The sequence below is a fragment of the Hemibagrus wyckioides genome, linkage group LG14 (assembly GCF_019097595.1).
Source record: "Hemibagrus wyckioides isolate EC202008001 linkage group LG14, SWU_Hwy_1.0, whole genome shotgun sequence".
Taxonomy (NCBI): Eukaryota; Metazoa; Chordata; class Actinopteri; order Siluriformes; family Bagridae; genus Hemibagrus; species Hemibagrus wyckioides.
Window position 1 is genome coordinate 13603784 of NC_080723.1, and position 21191 is coordinate 13624974.

The following is a 21191-nucleotide window of genomic DNA, read 5'->3' on the forward strand; positions in this document are numbered from 1 at the left end:
AGCTACGTAGAAACAGTCAAAACCAAAACGCTAGTCCAGAAAACAAAGTCAGAAGAAAACGAGCAGGGTCATACACGAGGAAACTAGATAATAGCTAAATCATGGCTTGTCAGGTAACACTAAGGAAACAATGCTTCACGATGTGACCGAGATAGTGTGCTGCTTTTATACGTCACTGAACCGGAAGTGAGCAGAAACAGTTAATATTCGGGCGATGGCTCCCTCTGGTGTTCAGGCCTCGTGACACTAATGGCAGTTCTGAATAACAGAAGTTACAGAATGAGGAAATACTGTATGTGTGGGTCTGTGAAATCCTATATAAAAATCTCTTTACTCACTCTTCTAGTTTTGATGTTACAGAATTAACTTCATGTGATGCTGTCTAAGTTTACTACCATTTACTTGTTTTTCATGTGTCCTACAACTTGCTTCCAGCCTCTCATTCAGTTGGGGTTCTAACAGATCTTTCTAACTATCTTACAGTTATTGTTAACTTGTTGGTGGAAAATTACTCACAGCATTTATATCCCTGTCAGTTCTGTGTCCATGTTCATGTTCATGTTTAATATGTATTCAACAATTTGAAGATTAGACTATTCCAGAAATGTTCCTGTAATGCTTAAAAAATGTCTGATGTGATAAGGGGTTGCTTGCCAAAAACTTTGTGATTGCATATGTTCTCTTCTAATGCATGATTGTTATAGAAAAACCTAGAAAACCTGACAGTTTGAACATATTTAGGAGATCCTAAGTTTGGTATATTTGTTATTTGGTATAAGGTCAGCAGATGAATTTAAAGGGAAGAGCTACACCAGAAAGTTACCTGGACTTTTTAGAAATGCATCACTATAAGGACATTACTGTGTTTTAATAGATCATTAATAGCTAAATATCCCAAAATATTAAACAATGCCTACTATAAGATTGGGGTGGCATCATTCTGTTGATTTTGTTCTCAGTTCGTTGATTATGTTGAAAATAAATTGTAAGTTCAACTGCCATATTCTCATCCAATACTTTATTGTAGAGGTATTTGACTTTTGTTTGTTTGTTTGTTTATGTTTTACACAAAATAATTCTTCTGTAATCTTTGAACATTTTCTCAGACTCTTGGAGTCTTTCCTGCAAATACGTACAGTATGTGGGGTCCAGCAGCAATGATAGTAGAACAGGATGGAACAGGAAGTGTTTGTATGCTGTGAAACTGTTAAAAGAAATGCTGCAAACACAGCAGTGGTTTCAGTCTCTGTTCTTAATAATCTCAATGTAATCTGAATATGAAAGGAGACCACAACAACTAACAGATCTCATTTCTGATCCTCTCAGAAACCACCAGCAGATGAATCTAAAACATTTCTACACCCCAGAATTCCATTGTCCTTATGTAAAACCCTTGTAAGTAGAACCAGAAGATTACATGTGATTTCATGTGATTTTACACTAATAGTGAAATTAAAAATTAATATCAGTGTTAAAATGATCCATGTTGTTTTAGCTCATCCAGATGAGTGGAAGATCATCCAGATGAGTAGAAAATCAGGAATAAGAAAGGAATAAGAATATGATGGCTTGGATAAATATGGTGGTACACTGCCCTGTTGTTCTTAAAATTGAACCTGAGCTCTGATCATAAGAGTGTTCTTTAGTCATTCTTGAATTTCTGATATGGGCAAATGACAAGTAAAATTGCAGTTGACCACATGACATTATTGAAGAATCAGATGTCATAGTGATGACATACAGAAAAAGACAACACTAAAACAGGTCACTTTTTGGTGGTCTTTCAAAAGAAGGTTTTTATTTTCTACATGCATATGGCCTAACTTCCTTTTTAGAAAGACACATACACTGTTTGTGGTAAAACGTGAGAGAGTGAGAGAGAGAGAGAGAGAGAGAGAGAGAGTTGATTGTGGTGTGAGCTCTGGAGGCCTTTACTTTTATATAAACACATTTTTAGAGAACTCAAACTGTCTCGAGCTCAAGGCGGAGCATCCTCAGAAACCTCAGCTGGACTCAAACAGGGATCATGACACAGCTTTCGTTAAGAATATTGCTTTATGTGACTCTCTTGTGTCAAGTTCAGGTAGGGATCTGTTTTTTTAATAAATTTGACGATATTTTAAGGGTAAAAGTTTGACCGTGTAGGACTAGTGAACGATGTAATGACGGTTCAAACCTAAAGCCATTCCCCCAGTGGCAGACTGGGACAATAATTCAGGCTGGGAATTTGACTCCATCCCAGGCCACCTTTGTTGTTGCCACCAGACTGCTAATCTTGTAGGCTAACTCCATTGTAGACTACCAGACGAATTCTAAATGAATAAACAGGCCTAAATGAACCCTAAAAAACTCACTAGGAATACACCATCTATACACTTTTAAAAAGGGATAATAAGAGATATGCATTCAAATGTTGAGATATATATTTTATGTATTTCCAATGATCAAGTACAGTATATCAAAAGTAACAGAAACACAAACACAAACTTAACAAAAGCTACAACAGTGTAAGTAACAGATAAAAATGGTCACTCAATGGCATAAGAAAAGACAAGTAAGAGTAAACAGTAAGTAATAAGCACTAGTACACAAAAAAAAAAAGAAAAGAAATTTCTGGTCAAATTTGGCACTAGAAAATACTGTATCCCCATTTCTAAAACAGTGTGCTAGTTTGTCATTTCTTAAGATGTTGCAACATACTCTTTTAAAACATCTATCTGTATATATATTTTTGAAAATATATTTTGTGAACACCATTAACTTGCACAAAGTGGACTTATTAGGCGGTAGTTAGCCATGCTGTAGAAGCGCATGTGCAGGTAATTAACTTAATTGATTCTAAAAAATCTTGACCCTCTAACACTCACACCCTCTATTCTACTTCTATGCTATCTGCTTAATTTCTTATATTTATGGTAGAAAAACCTTGACCCACTAACACTAGTACTCACTATTCTATCTATTTTTATTCTTTTTATTTCTTATAAAAAACATGCTACATTTACTGCATTAGACTAAATGAGACTTGTAACAGCACAGCACTTACATATTAGGGGTGCTCCGATCAGGATTTTTGTAGCCGATCACCGATCTCCGATCACTAGAAGCTGTATCAACCGATACCGATTACAGGGTCTATTTCAAGCCTTATCATATAGCATTATTTAGTAAACTATATTTAACAACAATGTAAATTAAGTATTGAAATTACGAGAAGAGGAATATCATGAATTGATAACTGTATTTATTGGCAAGCAACATGTGCAACATTATGATCGGCGACCGATCAATCGGAGCACCCCTATTACATATTATTGCAAGTTTGCTGGTTTGATTTGATCTTTTGCAAGTTGCTTTGGATGAAAGCATCCATCAGCTAAATGATGATGTAAATGTCAAGTAAATGTAATTCTGACCAGTCTGCTCCCTATATTCAAGCGTACACTTAAGTCACTCTCACAGTACTTTGATGTTCTATACCAGCTTGGTCTGTCATTTTCAGTCTGCGATTTCCTGATTCGAAGATTGAGAGGTCTGTCAATTTATTCCTAGCTGCAAACCAGGCTATCGCACGTCAAGGTGATCAACTGCACTGCGGCAGGCCAGAACGACCATCAGGCCACCGGGAAATGTCCCGGTGCTCCCGATGGCCAGTCCGCCCCTGCATGCACCTGTTCCATCAGGTACAGCACTAGATTAGTTTTAGCTCCATCAGTGTTTATAGAAAAGTTAAACGTTATCAGACTTGCAAAGGAGCTTGGAAAAGTAGGTGAATGTTTATGAACTAGACTTGATAAAACTATCAAATGTAAATCTTTTGATTCTTTAGTAGGTAAATATTTTGATGCTGTGTATCTTCTTGGGATGGTGTATCATTATTCCTTTTCTTTACACATCCAACGACCTTTAAAAATGACACAAAATATAATTGAAAGTGTGGCTTTAAAAAAGGTTTCTCGCATGATAACACTTTATAGCACATAATCTGAATGGAAAAAAACAGAAGACAATGTACGTGCGGGACACCAAAGATTTATATTACCAGCATGTTACCAGTTTGTGCTAGTTCTCACCAAAAATACATTTTTAACATTCCTCATCTAACCCGTGGCTAAGGTTGAAAGTAAAATTGTCTACAGTAGTAGGCTAGGCTAGAGTTTTCATGTGAAGTTCCTCACATTTTATAGTTCATGTAAATGCAACGGCTTAAGAGCCCTTACACACTTGTCCTCTAGCTGAAAGCTGACTCTAAATGTTTATGTACTGAACTGATAAAACACTAGGTTCTGGGCTTGTAAATTTTGTTGTGAAATGTTCGTGTCATTATAGGCCACTGCTGAAGCTTATATAAATGCGCTTAGAAATAAGGGAATCAAAACATTTTAATTCAGCGGTTGTTTTCTGACTCCTGACCTTGCAAATGACTGTATGATCATTTCCCAGTAATACCACATTGTGTTACACAGACCTTCCTGTTAAATGATCTAGTCTTCACGGAGTAAAGGGAATATTGAAGGGAATTTGAAGGAAAGGTTTTTTATTTGTAGCAAGAGTGCACATAAAACTGTTTTCTTTGGAAAACAGGAAATGCTTTGAGATAAAAATCACTTGATTCTAAAGAAGTTAAAATTATGATTTGTGTCTTTGATTTTAGTGGAAAACGGAAACAGTTTCATGGATCTGTGTGCATGTGGTTAGTATGTGGCACCAGGATTTTATGCAGCAAGGCCGTGATGTGATAAACCATAAGTAATCATTGGATAAATTTATGGCAAAAATTTCAAAAGGATTTTATGTTATATAGGTACACCGAACAAGAGTCTAATAAGAATGTAATAAGAGTTTGGAATAAGGCCTCTCTCCTGATGTTCATCAACAGAGATTTGAACTAAGATACAGAAGTATATAGATTTTCACATTTTTGTTTGCATTGTCTTTAAAATAACAGTGGTCATTACTATGTCAGAAGTAAATATGAAAGCAAAGTAGTTATCAGTAAAAAGCAGTAGTTATCAGTAAAAAGCAGTGGCTGTTTCAGCTTTAAGTTCTGGGCTGGTGATCTGAAGAGTTCAAATGTCAGGATACTTATCTCTAAACGCTTCAGCTCTGTGGCTTCTTTGAATTTTGTCTTCATTGTGAGTTACTTTAGATAAAGGGGTATTTTGTAAGAAACGTGCTCCACTGTAAAGTACACTTCAGCTTTATTTTAAATTACAATACTTAGGTCAAGGTGGCATTACTTAATTCACAGCAGTATTCAGGAAGAATGAACAGCAAAACTCTGTCAGTTCAGGAGAAACAAGTCCCCTTCACTACACCTCCCTGAACAGGTGATTTGGGGTCACTGGAGTCTGTGATAAAATGTCAAGTCTTCATTTCTTTCCTGTTATTCTTCTCCTGCTTGATTGTTTGGCTCTTTGCTAAATAGAGATGCATGCACTAAGATCTGTAAGCAAGATTTAGTATATCAAAGTGTAAAAAGGCATTTGGTGGTATCAACTGCAAAACTGTAAGCATTCTCGCCTTTGTTGTTCCAGGTGAAGGACAAATGTTATTATGCTTTTTGTAATTGCTTTGTGAATATTCACTGAATCTCTGTTGTTGTTATGTGTAAACTATATATAATGAAAACACTTTTACTAATATTGCCCATTGCAGGAAAATCATAATGTGTTACATATTATATACAATATATTAATATAACTATTTTGTAAGAAAAATAATTATTATATTATATTACATGATGTGGCTATTTTTGTTAACTTGCTTAACAAAAGGATAACACATCAGCTTCAGTCTTAAGAAAATACTAATAGTACAATGTTAGGAACAGGAGTCAGTGCTAAAACATAAATAAACATGTTTGAAAATAACTAATACTGTAAAGTGTTGCCCTGCGAATGACAGGCATCCAGTCTAGAATTTAGGTTAAACTCTGAATCCAACATAACCCTGACTAGGATGACTAAATGAAAATTATGGGCTGTTTTTCTTGCTTATTCTTTTTCTGTTATCTCTAATATGTGTGATAACTACCAGTTTGGGTGTTAATTAAAACGGATGTTCTAAAGTCTGTCTTTGAAATGTCCCCTGGGCATTTTTGTTTTCTGGATTAGCTGAATTCAGATACTAGGACCTAATGGAACATGAAGGAAGACCATCCAATTTGAAGACCATCCTTATATCAGTATTGAAATCTTGAGGCATTGTGAATTTGATCTGTTCCTAAAGGATGAAGTCAAAGCAGTCTTGTCATTTTCATGATAGCTTTTCCCTGGGTATAACAGCTACTCAGTAAGCCATGTGGGCATTTGAAGTCAGATGGAATGTTGCACTGCTTTGCATAAAACCCTGCGAAAGGTTTAACATGGATCATTCATCAGAGCGTCCTCTGTGCGACGCTGAGTGGCGAACTAAAGGAAGCAATGGATAAAGTAATGCGTATCATTAAGTATGTCAGAGGAACATCAAGCACACAAGACCACCTTTTTTGAGAAATTGTGGCTAAGTCAGAGGAGGCCACATATAGTGATCTACTTCTACACAACGATGTACATTGGTTTAGCAAATAACCAGCTCAATTTGCAGCTGCAGAGGAGAGACAAAATTATTGTGGACATGGTTGAAAAGCTAGAATCGTTTGTTAGAATATTAGAGTTGTTGGAAACAGACATAACAACCTACAGGCTCATTCATATCAATACATTAAAGGCACAAGCACCAGGACATGTGACTGAGCTAATGGTGGATTTCATCAAACAGCTTCAGGAAAACTTCATGTCCAGATTTGATGACTACTCTGTCCCAAAAGCCATCACTGCCTTCGTGCATGATCCCCTCAGTATCCAACCAAGTCCTCAATTCTCTTTATGGCCAAGAAAACCCTTCCATTGTTAAATGAGGCAACATTTGAGGTTCTTGCAGGTCAGCTCTGTGCTCCGAGGCTCAGAGTCTGTGTGCGCATTCTGGCTTGTGTGCTCTGAGGATTATGATACAATCAAAAAGCTCGCTTTCTATGTGCTCATGATGTTTCCTTCTACTTATATGTGTGAGTCAACTTTCTTGTCAATAAATGCAATGAAAAAGCAGGAGAGAAACCGACTGACACATAAACCTGGAGAATTCCCTGCGCATCAAAGTGACATCTGTAACACCAGACATCGAAAAAATAGTGAAAAGGGGAAATTCCAGTATTCACACTGAGTAATCATTTACCTTCCTGTCAGGATAGTTCCGTTACACAGAGCAGCTTTTTACTTTGTTGGTTAGTTTCATTTTGAGCCACATCATCTTTTTCTCAAACGAGTTGTAGATAACCTTGATTCTGATTATAATAAAGAAATTGTGCAAAATATGTGTGCTAAGCTTCTGTATAGAACATGTATGTGAGTGTATGTTCAATGACAAGCTGATTGATTATCCATAAACAAAGTGGAGCAGAATGGCATGCCTTTGTTTTACCTGTATTGACATCTTCCAAGAAGTTGGAACAAAATTTCACCTACACAGTACTGGGAAGTTTTGGGAGTATGTGTCAGAGTCCTTGGTTGGAACTTGTTCCCTGTTTAAAATGTGCAACCATGTGCAACTGTTAGAGACAGTTTAGCTATTGTTGACTAGCTATAGCTATCTGTAGTTTAGCTATCAGTACCCCATCCCCCATTTATTCATATTTTATTTATATTTTATTTTTATTTCATCTATTATTTTTATTCAATTTGCCCTTTCTATTTTCATTACATGTTCTAACTCTTCATCAATTATTTTACCTATCCTCTACCTTGCGAGTAATGCAAACGTAATTTCGTTCATATGCGTACTTGTGACGTAAAAATGAATGACAATAAAGTTGAAAGTTGAAAAGTTGAGTTGAAGTTATGCTGTAAAATATAGGTGACACCATGACAGCAAAAAATGTTTCATACTGTAACTACTCCATTTAAACTTCCTTATTGACAGGTGTGTTCGTGTGTGTGTGTGCGTGTGTGTGTGTGTGTGTGTGTGTGTGTGTGTGTGTGTGGGTGTGCGTGTCTGTTTGTGTCTGTTTGCGGGAGGGGAAACTAAAAGTGAAAAGAATTTTCTCAGAACAAGAAAACAGTTACACAATAACGGAAAATCTTAAATTTATTCTGCAGATAAACTGCTATAAACTTCAACTATGTATTGCTAATTCTAAAATCATACTGCTCTGGTGAGATGCAAAAGAGTGTTTGTCTGAGAAATTAGATCCAGTCTGCCAGCTATTTATAAACCAGCCTTCAAGGTTAAAATGAAGTAGACAATGTGCACATTTTTCTAACATTATACTATTTCTAAAATTAACCAAATTACTGATAAGGTACCATATTCCTAACCACTAAGTAAAGTGTTTTAGTGTTCAAATAAAACACTCTTTGTTGGTATTTTTTTCAAATTGCAAATTATGTTAGCTAATCTGTCATGCAATCGGTCATGCTAATAAAATGTCAAAATACCACATCAGGTTCCACTCCTCTTAACCAAGCCCAGGAATCTGAGGCTATAATAGGGACAGGCTCACGCAACATGGACAACTGAGGATTGGGAAAAAAAAAAACATGCTGCCAACCTGTCCAGTTTTGGTGAATATGTGCCAGTGTAGTCTTAGATTCCTGTTTTTAGCCGACAGGAGTGAAACGTGAAGTGGCTTTCTGCTGTTGAAGGCCAACCATCTTAAGGTTTTCAATGTCATGCCATGTTGAGATGTTTTTTGCTAATCATTTTTGTAAAGAATTGTTATTTGAGATATTGTAGCCTTCTTGTTAGCTAGAACCAGTCTGACCTTTCTCCTCTCACACCCCATCAAAAAGCTGTTTCCACACACAGAAATTCAGCTTACTGGGTGTTTTTAGTTTTTACTCTAATGAGCAACTATGAATGAAAAAATGTAATACAACTTGCTAGTTCTATTTAGATGATATTGTATCAGCCTAAAACGGCTACAAAACTTGAAACCTCCTCAAAGATAAAACATTATATCGCAAAATGGTGTCACTCACACCATCACAAGCAAGAAGTGTGAACATTAGCACATATACACCGAGAACACAGAGAAGACAAGTTCATTTAGCACTGAGGGTGTGCTAAATAGTGTGTAACATGTCTTAATATAATTATTTTGCATAGGTGCCTTGTGCCTTGAGAATTTTATTTGATAAAGAAATGTTCATTTATCATGTATTTTGAACAGGTCATTGAATTATTATTTAGTCAAAGTTCTGTGAGCACCAGTCCAAGGAACTAAATCTAAGCCTGCAGAACAACAACACAGGCATAGCATTATCAAAACAGAATATCCAGAATATCTAGTATAAGCTGAAATGTGATAACCCTGTAGCCTGCCCTGCCATCACTGGCTTTTGTTACATGCTATGATTTGCTAGATATTTGGGGTTATTTTAAACTTAAATGACATAAATGTAAAAAATTATTCTATTAAAGACAATCAAATAACTTAAGAGACACACATAAGACAGATATAAATTGAGATTTTATTATTTCTTCATTGTATTTATTTATCCACCCATTTAATGTGTTAATTATACTTTTAAAGCCAGTGTTGAAATTTGAGCCTGGGTAGAAAAGTGTAAACACTAGGTGCCCTTTCTGCTGTCCTATCTCTTTCTCAGTGTTAAAATTCTCAGAGGTGTGAAAGGGGTTTTTTAAACTATATGTGAATTACTAAGTCTTTGTCGATATCACCAAATACTTAATATTAAATTGTTAAAAGTCTGTAAGTAGAGATTGTTGTAACAATTGTAGGCATATACAGTAGTCCTTATGAAAATGCTATACATACACTATATTGCCAAAAGTATTCTCTCCCCCATCCAAATAATCAGAATCAGGTGTTCCAATCACTTCCATGGCCACAGGTGTATAAAATCAAGCACCTAGGCATGCAGACTGTTTTTACAAACATTTGTGAAAGAATGGGTCGCTCTCAGGAGCTCAGTGAATTCCAGTGTGGAACTGTGATAGGATGCCACCTGTGCAACAAATCCAGTCGTGAAATTTCCTCGCTCCTAAATATTCCACAGTCAACTGTCAGCTGTATTATAAGAATGTGGAAGTGTTTGGGAACAACAGCAACTCAGCCACGAAGTGGTAGGCCACATAAACTTACGGAGCAGGGTCAGCGGATGCTGAGGCGCATAATGCGAAGAGGTCGCCAACTTTCTGCAGAGTCAATCGCTACAGACCTCCAAACTTCATGTGGCCTTCAGATTAGCTCAAGAACAGTGCACAGAGAGCTTCATGGAATGGGTTTCCATGGCCGAGCAGCTGCATCCAAGCCATACATCACCAAGTGCAATGCAAAGCGTTGGATGCAGTGGTGTAAAGCACGCCGCCACTGGACTCTAGAGCAGTGGAGACGCGTTCTCTGGAGTGACGAATCGAGCTTCTCCATCTGGCAATCTGATGGACGAGTCTGGGTTTGGCGGTTGCCAGGAGAACGGTACTTGTCTGACTGCATTGTGCCAAGTGTAAAGTTTGGTGGAGGGGGGATTATGGTGTGGGGTTGTTTTTCAGGAGCTGGGCTTGGCCCCTTAGTTCCAGTGAAAGGAACTCTGAATGCTTCAGCATACCAAGATATTTTGGACAATTCCATGCTCCCAACTTTGTGGGAACAGTTTGGAGCTGGCCCCTTCCTCTTCCAACATGACTGTGCACCAGTGCACAAAGCAAGGTCCATAAAGACATGGATGACAGAGTGTGGTGTGGATGAACTTGACTGGCCTGCACAGAGTCCTGACCTCAACCCGATAGAACATCTTTGGGATGAATTAGAGCGGAGACTGAGAGCCAGACCTTCTCGTCCAACATCAGTGTGTGACCTCACAAATGCGCTTCTGGAAGAATGGTCAAAAATTCCCATAAACACACTCCTAATCCTTGTGGACAGCCTTCCCAGAAGAGTTGAAGCTGTTATAGCTGCAAAGGGTGGACCGACATCATATTGAACCCTGTGGATTAGGAATGGGATGTCACTAAAGTTCATATGCGAGTCAAGGCAGTTGAGCGAATACTTTTGGCAATATAGTGTAGCTCAACATTATATCAGCATGTTCTGTGACCTTCATAAAGAATAGAGTATTGAGTTCGAGACAGGGCAGAGCAGTGGAAAAGGGTCAGGAGGGTCAGCAGCAACGCAAGGCTCTTTGAGAACAGTCGTTGTGGGAAGTGGCAAATGTGGTATTAGTATGATGCTCTTCCTGCTCCCTGTATGCCAAGGCAATGCTACACACCCATTGTGTAGAGTCTGGACTAAATCTAATATTCAGTAAATAATCTTTACACTGATTGTTCTACTGAAAAAAGACTAACTGAACTGATTGTGGTAGGGGAATTTGTTTAATATTTACCAGTCTAGTAAATAGACCGCTCATTGAGTGACATTGTTGGCATGTTTGTAAAAGGCCTTTCAATTCAATTTCCTATTAATGATTAAAGACATATAATAGGCCTCTGTTGTTTGTAACAATGAAGCTGTTATATGTTAGCACTAAAGATTCATCATGATTTCATACATTATATATATATATATTTTTTTTATTTTTAATGTTTTATAATTTTAATGTTGCTGAAAACAACATGTTACTCTCAACTAACCCTTCCACTGTGACTGGTCCTTGCTAAGAACCATAAAATTTCCAGTTTAGAGACAACTGCTCACATCAGTGAGTTCATGTCAATACCAGCTTCACCAAAGTACATGTTAATGTTGATCATCAGCATGCAGTTGAAATATAATTTAAGTTGATTTGACTTGTTGGACTTTCTTAATTACAGAATTGTAGGATTGCTTATATGGCTTTTGATATAGATGTAGTTTACTGGTTGATGCTGAGGGTTTATTATTTTGATTAAGTGAAACCTAGGGTTTTTTTGTTTTTTGGGTGTTTTTGTTCTCAGAAATAAATCAGCTGTGGTGAAGGCAGAATGGTGGAAAAGCATATAGCATGCAAATTCGGCCAGTTTCGACCTTATTTTGGTCGGGATGGGGGCCCCTGAAAACCACTTAGAGCAGATGCAGGACTTGAATGCCTTTTCTTACACCCCAGTATAAAATTGTGAAATGTTTATTCTCCGTAAAAGATAACATGAAGCAGATCATATAAAGTCAAGGGTCTGTAAATCTCCCACAACGCAGTGCCTTATTTAAAAGAACACATTGCAAAGTTCTTTCAAATTATTAAAGATGTGAAGATGTGATATATAATTAGCAAATGTGCATTTACACATTTAAAACCACAAACTCTAATGTCTTGTTTGTCATGTCTTTGGCATCTTTCTTTTACACCCCTGCATCTCCACATTAGTCTGTTATATGTATCGGAAGTCTTGGTGCTATTATACTACCACTACATTAACATAAAATATAATGACATAGTACTGAAAACAGAATTGTTTTACTTTATGTCAGCTAACTGGTTATTTCTACCACTAAGACTTTATATAAAATGTATAAATGATAATCCAAATCTTATTACAAACACATCATTGTGCCACAGTGCACACACTAGGGTTTTGATTTGTTTGCAGACCCTCACCTAACCACACCTCTTAATAATCTTTTTATTCAAACTTAGCTCTTTTGTTCAGTTCGTGCTGCTCTTCAGCAATATGCTTATGAAAATACCAAATGTATACCAAAAAATGTAATTCTGATAAAGGGTGTGTCACAATCATAAAAAATAGAGATGTCTGAGTGTTAAGGCTGTTCCCAGTTGTTTTCCTACACCTAGACACATATTCAGCTTGGTGGTTTGTATTCAATTCAAATAGAAAGGAAGTTAAATACTGCTCTGTATAAGTTGGTGTCTAACCTGCAGTTTACATGTTACCAGCTGATGTAAATATTGAGATATAAAGTTGAAACTAATTTTTACTTTTCTTTTTTTTTAATCTTTACTGCCATTTGATTACAATAACATTATGGCGAGCTTTTTATTTATCTGTCATCTCTCTCTTTCAGAGCTCAGACGTGGCTGGTCCAAGTAAGTAATTTAAAATGGTTAACCTTTCATTTTCTTCATATACAGTAGGATTTTATATAAGAGGAGGAAGTTATATGTTGAGGTTTCCTTTCATGTCAAGCCAGGAAACCTAGTGCTGTCAGGCCAGTAAGATCAGTTTTGCAGTGTGAGACAGAGCTGTAGCTTTCATTCATTGGGGAATCTTTGATTAGAAAGTAACTAAGTAGAGGATATGATTGGACCCTGTGGAATGTGAAGGAAGCAGATAACATACCTGGAGGAGAAAATATTAGTCATATTTAAAGCATTTTCCTGCTCCTAGGTTCTCACGCGTCAGCTGCAGCCTCAGGAAGTTCAGCAGTGCCATCTACTGGCACAAAACAATCACATGAAATGAACGTTGTCATGCATATGCTTGTGCTGGAAAATGTTTATTAATATACTTCATTTGCATCTGATTTATTAATATACTTCATTTGCATTACATTTCACAAGTGCAAAATTACACTGTGACTGGTCGGTGCAAGAAGATACACTTGTTTTTGTGTTGCTTCAATATCTGAGAATTTGGTCCTATTTAAACCTATTTAATCAAATGTATTTTTTTATTATATGAATATAATATGCAGACCCATTTTCTTTTTCTTTTCTTTTCTTCTTCTTCTTTTTTTTTCTTACTGAAATATCACACAGGTATTCAGACCCCTTATAGATAGATAGATAGATAGATAGATAGATAGATAGATAGATAGATAGATAGATAGATAGATAGATAGATAGATAGATAGATAGATAGATAGATAGATAGATAGATAGATAGATAGATACAGAAGGAAATTCCATTATTACCACAATGTTTACTACAAAGCATCACTGGGTTAAATATATAAGTTTGGCTTATTGGATTATGATGACACCACCAGCTATTAGTCTAATAATAGTCTAATAGCCTGTTCAGTTTTCTAATTTTTTAAAAAAAAATTTAATACACCCAAATGATGTCCTAAGATATGTGGTCCTCCAAGACTGCTCTAAAGTAGCTGAGGTGCAGTCCTTTGTTTCAAGACTTGAGAGTGTTAAAGTGAGATTCCTCTCATGCTAAACTAAACATAAACATATAATAAATAAGGACATGTGTGACACATTTGACACAATATACTATTACTTTAACCCAGTATTTTAAAACATAAACAATTGTCTTATGGAATGGAGACTTTTCTGCAAAAAAAACCCATTGAAGTCATTCTCATTCCCACATTTAAAGCATAACCTAATAAAGATCTTGAACATGGGACATCATTTCATCTGTAAACACTTGCAGAGAAATGCTATTCATTAATACAACCCATTTTCTGTACTTCTATTTAGGGTCCTTGAACCAAAATGACCAAAATGCAAACCAAACCAAATGTAGACCAAACTTTTCTGTAGACCATTTTTAGCAAAGTTTTCTTTAGCACAGGACAGATCCTGTGTCATACCTTTTGTTTGCTTTGTGTAATTAGTACTGCCACAAACTGGTCTACTCTATTTCTAGAGCTATGATATGTATATCATATTTTTTTTTAAAAAGAAATTGGGATCAATTGTTTTCTCTCTGTATTTCTCTTTATTTCTGTATGTAAAATGCAGAACAGTCATATTGTTCAAACAATTTTTGTTAAATGATATCATTTGTTAACCTGGATAATTAACTGTGTGTGTGTGTGTGTGTGTCCAGATGTCAGCAGTCTCAGTGTCTCTAACAAAACTCCATCATCTGTGTCTCTAACCTGGAATGGGCCAAATGGGAGCAGCTCCTTATTTACAGTAAACTGGACTGGTGACAGTGTGAATAACAGCAGTAACACTTCAAACACGTCTTACAATGTCACTGGTCTGACTGCTGGAGTGAACTACACATTCACTGTTACTGCAGTAGCTGCAGATTACCAAACTACAGGAGCACCAGCTCAAATCTCAGCATTCACAAGTAAGACTTGTTTTGCAGATGTTATTCTACAATTGCTCTAATATGTGAAATGATAAATTGCCAGATAGTATGTTATTGGAATCTACTATATATGAGCATTGCTGATTTAAACACTAGTTAAAAAAAGTTTGTGTGTAGCTGAAAGGCTTTCTGTTGTGGCCTTCAGTAGCCACAGCTGAATGGTTTGTTCTTATTACAGATAAAGTAGCAAAGTTTGTTGTATTGGGTTTGTAATCGTGGCCTATTTATATTGAAGTGGACTGACAAAAATATTGTATATCCATTAACCTGGGCTGTAAGAAATTGAAGAAGTATTCTTTAGCTGTGTTTGCATTTTGAACCAAAATGGATGTGGACATCTTACTGTGTCAGCAAATTTAGCAAGTAACACCCTATTGCACAGCACAATAATTTATTACCATAGCAAAAATACATTTTATTCTTTATTGGCACAAAATAGAGCCTATTATTCCTATGTGATGCAATTTAAATTAATAATAGTTGGGCAATTTTATCTTTATCTCAAAACACATTTTATTACAATTATCTTTTTTATCTATGTTTATTTGTTTTAGATTTTTTATGTGCTTGCTTATATATGATTTTTTTTTTTATATACATACATTCATGCAGAATGCATTGTCCAAGAATACATCCCTAAAACAAGAATCACCCAAGAATAACACTTGGGTGATTGCTTTGACTGAAAAAGAAGTTCTTGCTCTGGCTTGACCTAAAAGATATATTCAACAAATTGATCAGGAGCTCAAGCTGTGTTATTTGCAGTCTTTGCTGCATTTTGCAGTTTTTGCTGAGTATTACACAATTTCACTTTAGTTACAGTCAGGCACAATTACACTGTAGTTAGTATTAAATCTGTTCCAAGACCATGCCAGTGTAGGCTTGTTGGCTTGTACTGTATATCATGATGGCTTGTACAAAATACAGAATATTGCAAAGACTTAATTGCAAAATAACTTATTAGTCATCAACAAATTAATAATGTAACGTGTAATACAGTCGCAAGATGGATTTCACCAACATCTAAAAACAAATGTACAATGTACACTGCAGTTCATCTGATAAGTGAAAACAAATTATTAATTTAATCACTATCACTATTATGATATCACTGTATTACCTTTATATTTTGAAAATATTTTCTATATTGATCACATTGATGCAATAGCTATTTAGGTGACTTAGGACCCATAGGACCCACATATGACCCTGTTTAGTTTAGCTGTTTAGTTGTAGCTGTTTCCTGTACAGCAGGGGTGTCCAATCTTATCCGCAAAGGGCCGGTGTGGGTGCAGGTTTTCATTCCAACCGAGCAGAAGCCATACCTGAGTCTACTGAAAGCCAAGATCAGTTGATTAGCCAGGAGTAGCTTGTGCTTGGTTGGAATGAAAACCTGCACCCACACCGGCCCTTTCTGGAGAAGATTGGACACCCCTGCTTTACAGGGATGATATGATTGCTTGAGAGTGCCATATATTGTTAGCAAACTTCTCCTCACAGAAGACGATATCACACACGAAAAAATCGACACAAGCATAATTGACATGCGATTCTATTTCCTGACAAATCCCACAATATTCACATATCTCATAGTTACTTCTGAGTTATGTATACTGCTGTGAGCAATTCTGTTATTTACCTCACTTCAACTCCAAATAAAGCCCTTAATGAATAATATGCAAACCAACCACTTTATCATGATCACTTGTCAGCCTGTCATTCATGCAGTTATCTAATCAGTCAGTCATGTGGCAGGCAGCACAATGCATAAAACCATGCAGATACTGACCTAAAACCTTATAATGTTTAGAGCAACCATCAGAATGAAGAAAATGTGTGATCTCTATGACCTTTATCAAGAGTCAAGTCAAGACATGGCATTGATGTTGGTACCAGATGGGCTGGATTGAAGTATTTAAGAAACTGCTGATCTCCTGGGATTTTCCCATGTCAGTCTCTAGAGTTTTCACAAAATGATACATACAACAGTAAACAATCAGTGAACAACAATTTTTTGGGTGAGAACACATTGTTGGAAAGAGTGGTCAGAGAATAAATGGCCAGATAGGTTCCAGCTGTAAGGAAGAATATAGTAACCCAAATAATCACCCTTTACACCTGTGGTGAGAAGAAAATCATCTCTGCATGCACAAAACATCGACCTTAAGATGGATGGGCTACGAAAGCAGAAGACCACATTGGTTCAACTCCAGTCAGAGTCTATTCTCCTCTCATCAGCAACAGCCGATTCAGACAGAGGGCTCATGGGATTTTTTGTTTTTATAATTCTGTGTGACTGTTCTAGAGACTGTTGTGTGTGAAAATCCCAGGAGGTCAGAACTAACAAAAACCAGGAGTCATGCCATAGTTAAAATCACAGGGGTCACACTTTTTTCTATTTTCCTTTAATGTTTGAACATTAATTAAAGTAACTCTTTTACTTTAATTAATTAAAGTAAAGTATTAATTAAAGTAACTCTTTTTTCTTTATATGTCTGTACATAGGTATGTGAATGTATGCTTTTTAGGTTGTCACACTGTTTTAGCAGTTATTGATCAGAAATTCTAATCTCTCTCTCTGTATGTGTGTGTCTGTGTATGCGTGTATATGTTTGTGTGATTCACAGACCCAGAAGTTGTCAGCAGTCTCAATGTTTCTAGTAAAACTCCATCATCTGTGTATCTAACCTGGAATAAGCCAAATGGGAACAGCTCCTTCTTTACAGTAAACTGGACTGGGGGCAGTGTGAATAAAAGTAGTAACACTTCAGACACGTCTTACACTGTCACTGGTCTGACTGCTGGAGTGAAATACATATTCACTGTTACTGCAGTAGCTGCAGATAACCAAACTACAGGAGCACCAACTCAAACCTCAGCATTCACAAGTAAGTCCTGTACTTTATATTAAGTTATAAAATAATTTTAATAATAGAGGTGAATAATTACAGATAGTATTTTTTAACACAATCACTGTATGTGCAATCATTCCAAATGAAGATAGCAGTTATAAAGGTGGTTTGTTATAAGATCTTTTTCCTCCTTCATCATCCTCCTCACTGAGCATTAAAACAATTCTGGTCTAAATGTGTGAAACCTTTTAAACTTACACTGATTGTGCTTAAAGGTATTTTTATCCATTTTGCATTTGTTGTATAGCCATTGTTTATTATTTAGTATTTACTATAATTTGGAAAATAGTTTTCTGAGAATAATTTTGTAGAATAAGAAGATAATAGTTTCACCAATATGAATTATTGTTTAATACCTACTTTATGCAATCATTATGCCCATTCTCTTGAAATCTGTCGTTAATTACAAAATATTTGTTTTGATCTTGTTGGCATATCAAGCTGTGTGTGTGTGTGTGTGTGTGTGTCTATGATTGACAGACCCGAATGTTGTCACCAGTCTCAATTTCTCAAGCAAAAACCCATCATCTGTGTCTTTAACCTGGAATGAGCCAAATGGGAACAGGTCCTTCTTTAGAATATGTTGGAATTATGGCAGTGGGAATATGAGCAGTGACAATTCAAGCAATCCATCTTACACTGTCACTGGTCTGACTGCTGGAGTGAGCTACACATTCACTGTCACTGCAGTTGCTGCAGATGGAAACACTGCAGGAGAATCAACTCAGATCTCAGCTTTCACAAGTAAACCCTGTATTTCACATAATCATGTACTTCAGAATTTTAAACACCTGAATTTAAATGCATTTCTTACAAAACAATGTTTTAAAATGTTTTACTTAGATGTGAAAAATACACTTGTGTGTGTGTGTGTGTCTTTGATTTACAGAGCCAAATTCTGTCACCAAACTCAATGTCTCTAGTAAAACTCCATCATCTGTGTCTCTAACCTGGAATAAGCCAAATGGGAGCAGCTCCTTCTTTACAGTAAACTGGACTGATGGCAGTGTGAATAACTGCAGTAACACTTCAGACACGTCTTACACTGTCACTGGTCTGACTGCTGGAGTGAACTACACATTCACTGTTACTGCAGTAGCTACAGATAACCAAACTACAGGAGCACCAACTCAAATCTCAGCATTCACAAGTAAGAATTATACTGCAGATAAAATAATGGTATTATGCAACTGGAATAATAATTGAAACATGAATCAAATCTCAGAATTTACAAGTAAGTGCGGTATTGCTGATAGACAACATTATTCATTAGATGGATTAGATTGACTTTTAGGTTAGATTTGACTGACTAAATTATTTGTTATAGTTATAATTATTATAGTATATTTGGCTTCTATTTTTAAAATAGGAGAAAATGTATGAAAAGAAAAACACAATACAGTTTCCAACTTAGTTATAGTTATAATTTAGTTTTTTCTGTAATACAGTATTTCTCAAACAAAAAGCTTTCTTTTTTAGTTCAATATATTGTTTTGTAGACTGAAAAATATATGTTTTTAAATATTTACCAGTATTGCATTGTTCTCAGTAACCCTTATTTCAATACACCTGACAGTGGTAACACATGAGTCAGGTAGGGACCACTATTCCATATTTAATAACTAATGCAACATCATCAAGACACCAAACTTTAACAAAATATGCTCTGCATTCACACAGGTGTTTTGGGCATCTTATTGAAATAGTCCACAATTCAATTTCTCAGGTATTAACCTACCTTGGTTGTGCAGAGATGTTTCTCCACCATAAAAGCTTCTTCTTAAGTAGATGCACAGTTTTGTTGCCTTCAAACAGCACATTTGCCCAGTTTCAAACAAAAAAGAGGCATGGTGCACATGCTGGATGTTGGAGTACGTGTTAGTTATGTAAACTCCAATTTGCTCTTGCTTTACCAAACTTTTTTAAAGATTCAACCTGATCATTTAAAGCACATGTTAGTTCAACCAGTAGGAGTGTTTCATGTGTGTCTAGCCTGCTTTCTGAAGGGGGAACTGCACCCTGTTGTACCTCAAACTATTAGGCTTAATGGCTTCTGCTCTGGTTGCAGTCCCATTTGATCACTAACTTTAATACTGTGCATTTTGCTCTCTCTCTCTCTCTCTCTCTCTCTCTCTCTCTGTGTGATACACAGATCCAGATGTTGTCACCGGTCTCACTGTCTCTAACAAAACTTCATCATCTGTGTCTCTAACCTGGAATAAGCCAAATGGGAGCAGCTCCTTTACAGTAAACTGGACTGGTGACAGTGTGAATAACAGCAGTAACACTTCAGACACGTCTTACACTGTCACTGGTCTGACTGCTGGAGTGAAATACACATTCACTGTTACTGCAGTAGCTGCAGATTACCAAACTACAGGAGCACCAGCTCAAACCTCAGCATTCACAAGTAAGTCCTAAACTGATGACATTTTTGCATTAAGAATAAATAGATATATAGTCATTATTGGCAATGGGCTTGTGTGAAATTAATATTACTCTGCTCCTGATTCTGCATCTCAACCATTTCCTGTTTAAGGAGTATATGGGCATAATATTATAATTTGTACAGTTGATAATGTGGCAATTGGGAAAACTTATCTGAATGGTGGATTTTCAGTGATTCTCTAGTTGTATGCAGTAAACAGTAAAAAAAAAACCTACATTTATTTGCCCACAGAAAGTACATTAGATTATAATTCTTTAAATAACTGGTTGTCTAATATCCACATGGGTGAGATTTTCACTTTTGATGCTGCTCCAAGTATTGAGCATGAGAGGGCAGGAGGGTGCTTGTTAAATAAAAAAGCCTATTTAATCACTTTTTAATAGATAATACAATTATTATTGTGACTAATTATCACATTTGTGTGTGTGTGTCTATGATATACAGAGCCAAATTCTGTAAGCAGTCTCACTGTCTCTAACAAAACTCCATCATCTGTGTATCTAACCTGGAATAAGCCAAATGGGAGCAGCTCCTTTACAGTAAACTGGACTGATGGCAGTGTGAATAACAGCAGTAACACTTCAAACACGTCTTACACTGTCACTGGTCTGACTGCTGGAGTGAAATACACATTCACTGTTACTGCAGTAGCTACAGATAACCAAACTACAGGAGCACCAACTCAAATCTCAGCATTCACAAGTATGTCCTAAACTGCTATTAAGTAATGACAGCAATACACATTAGATTTTTGAGTAAACATCTAAACCTGCTTAAAATACAATGCTGTTCAAAATGAGTAATACAGTTCTTCTGTGTAATTATATGTCTGTGTCTCT

The 21191-nt window shown here is 36.3% G+C and overlaps 1 protein-coding gene across 1 annotated transcript; it reads left to right on the forward strand.

The window, feature by feature from the left end:
• Window positions 1-1967: 1967 nt before the first annotated feature.
• On the forward strand, window positions 1968-21065 carry LOC131365122 (receptor-type tyrosine-protein phosphatase eta). Its single transcript, XM_058408748.1, has 9 exons — window positions 1968-2083; window positions 3553-3683; window positions 12998-13019; window positions 14719-14970; window positions 17619-17879; window positions 18384-18647; window positions 18793-19053; window positions 20056-20313; window positions 20797-21065. The coding sequence occupies exons 2-9, from the start codon at window positions 3630-3632 to the stop codon at window positions 21063-21065; spliced, it is 1641 nt and encodes a 546-aa protein (XP_058264731.1). The 5' UTR covers window positions 1968-2083; window positions 3553-3629.
• The last annotated feature ends 126 nt before the right edge of the window (window positions 21066-21191 follow it).

Coding starts and splice junctions, on each gene's coding strand:
- LOC131365122 (XM_058408748.1), top strand. CDS start 3,630: ATGTCCCGGTGCTCCCGATGGCCAGTCCGCCCCTGCATGCACCTGTTC. Junction 3,684..12,997: donor GCATGCACCTGTTCCATCAG/GTACAGCACTAG, acceptor TCTCTCTTTCAG/AGCTCAGACGTGGCTGGTCC. Junction 18,648..18,792: donor TCAGATCTCAGCTTTCACAA/GTAAACCCTGTA, acceptor TTTGATTTACAG/AGCCAAATTCTGTCACCAAA.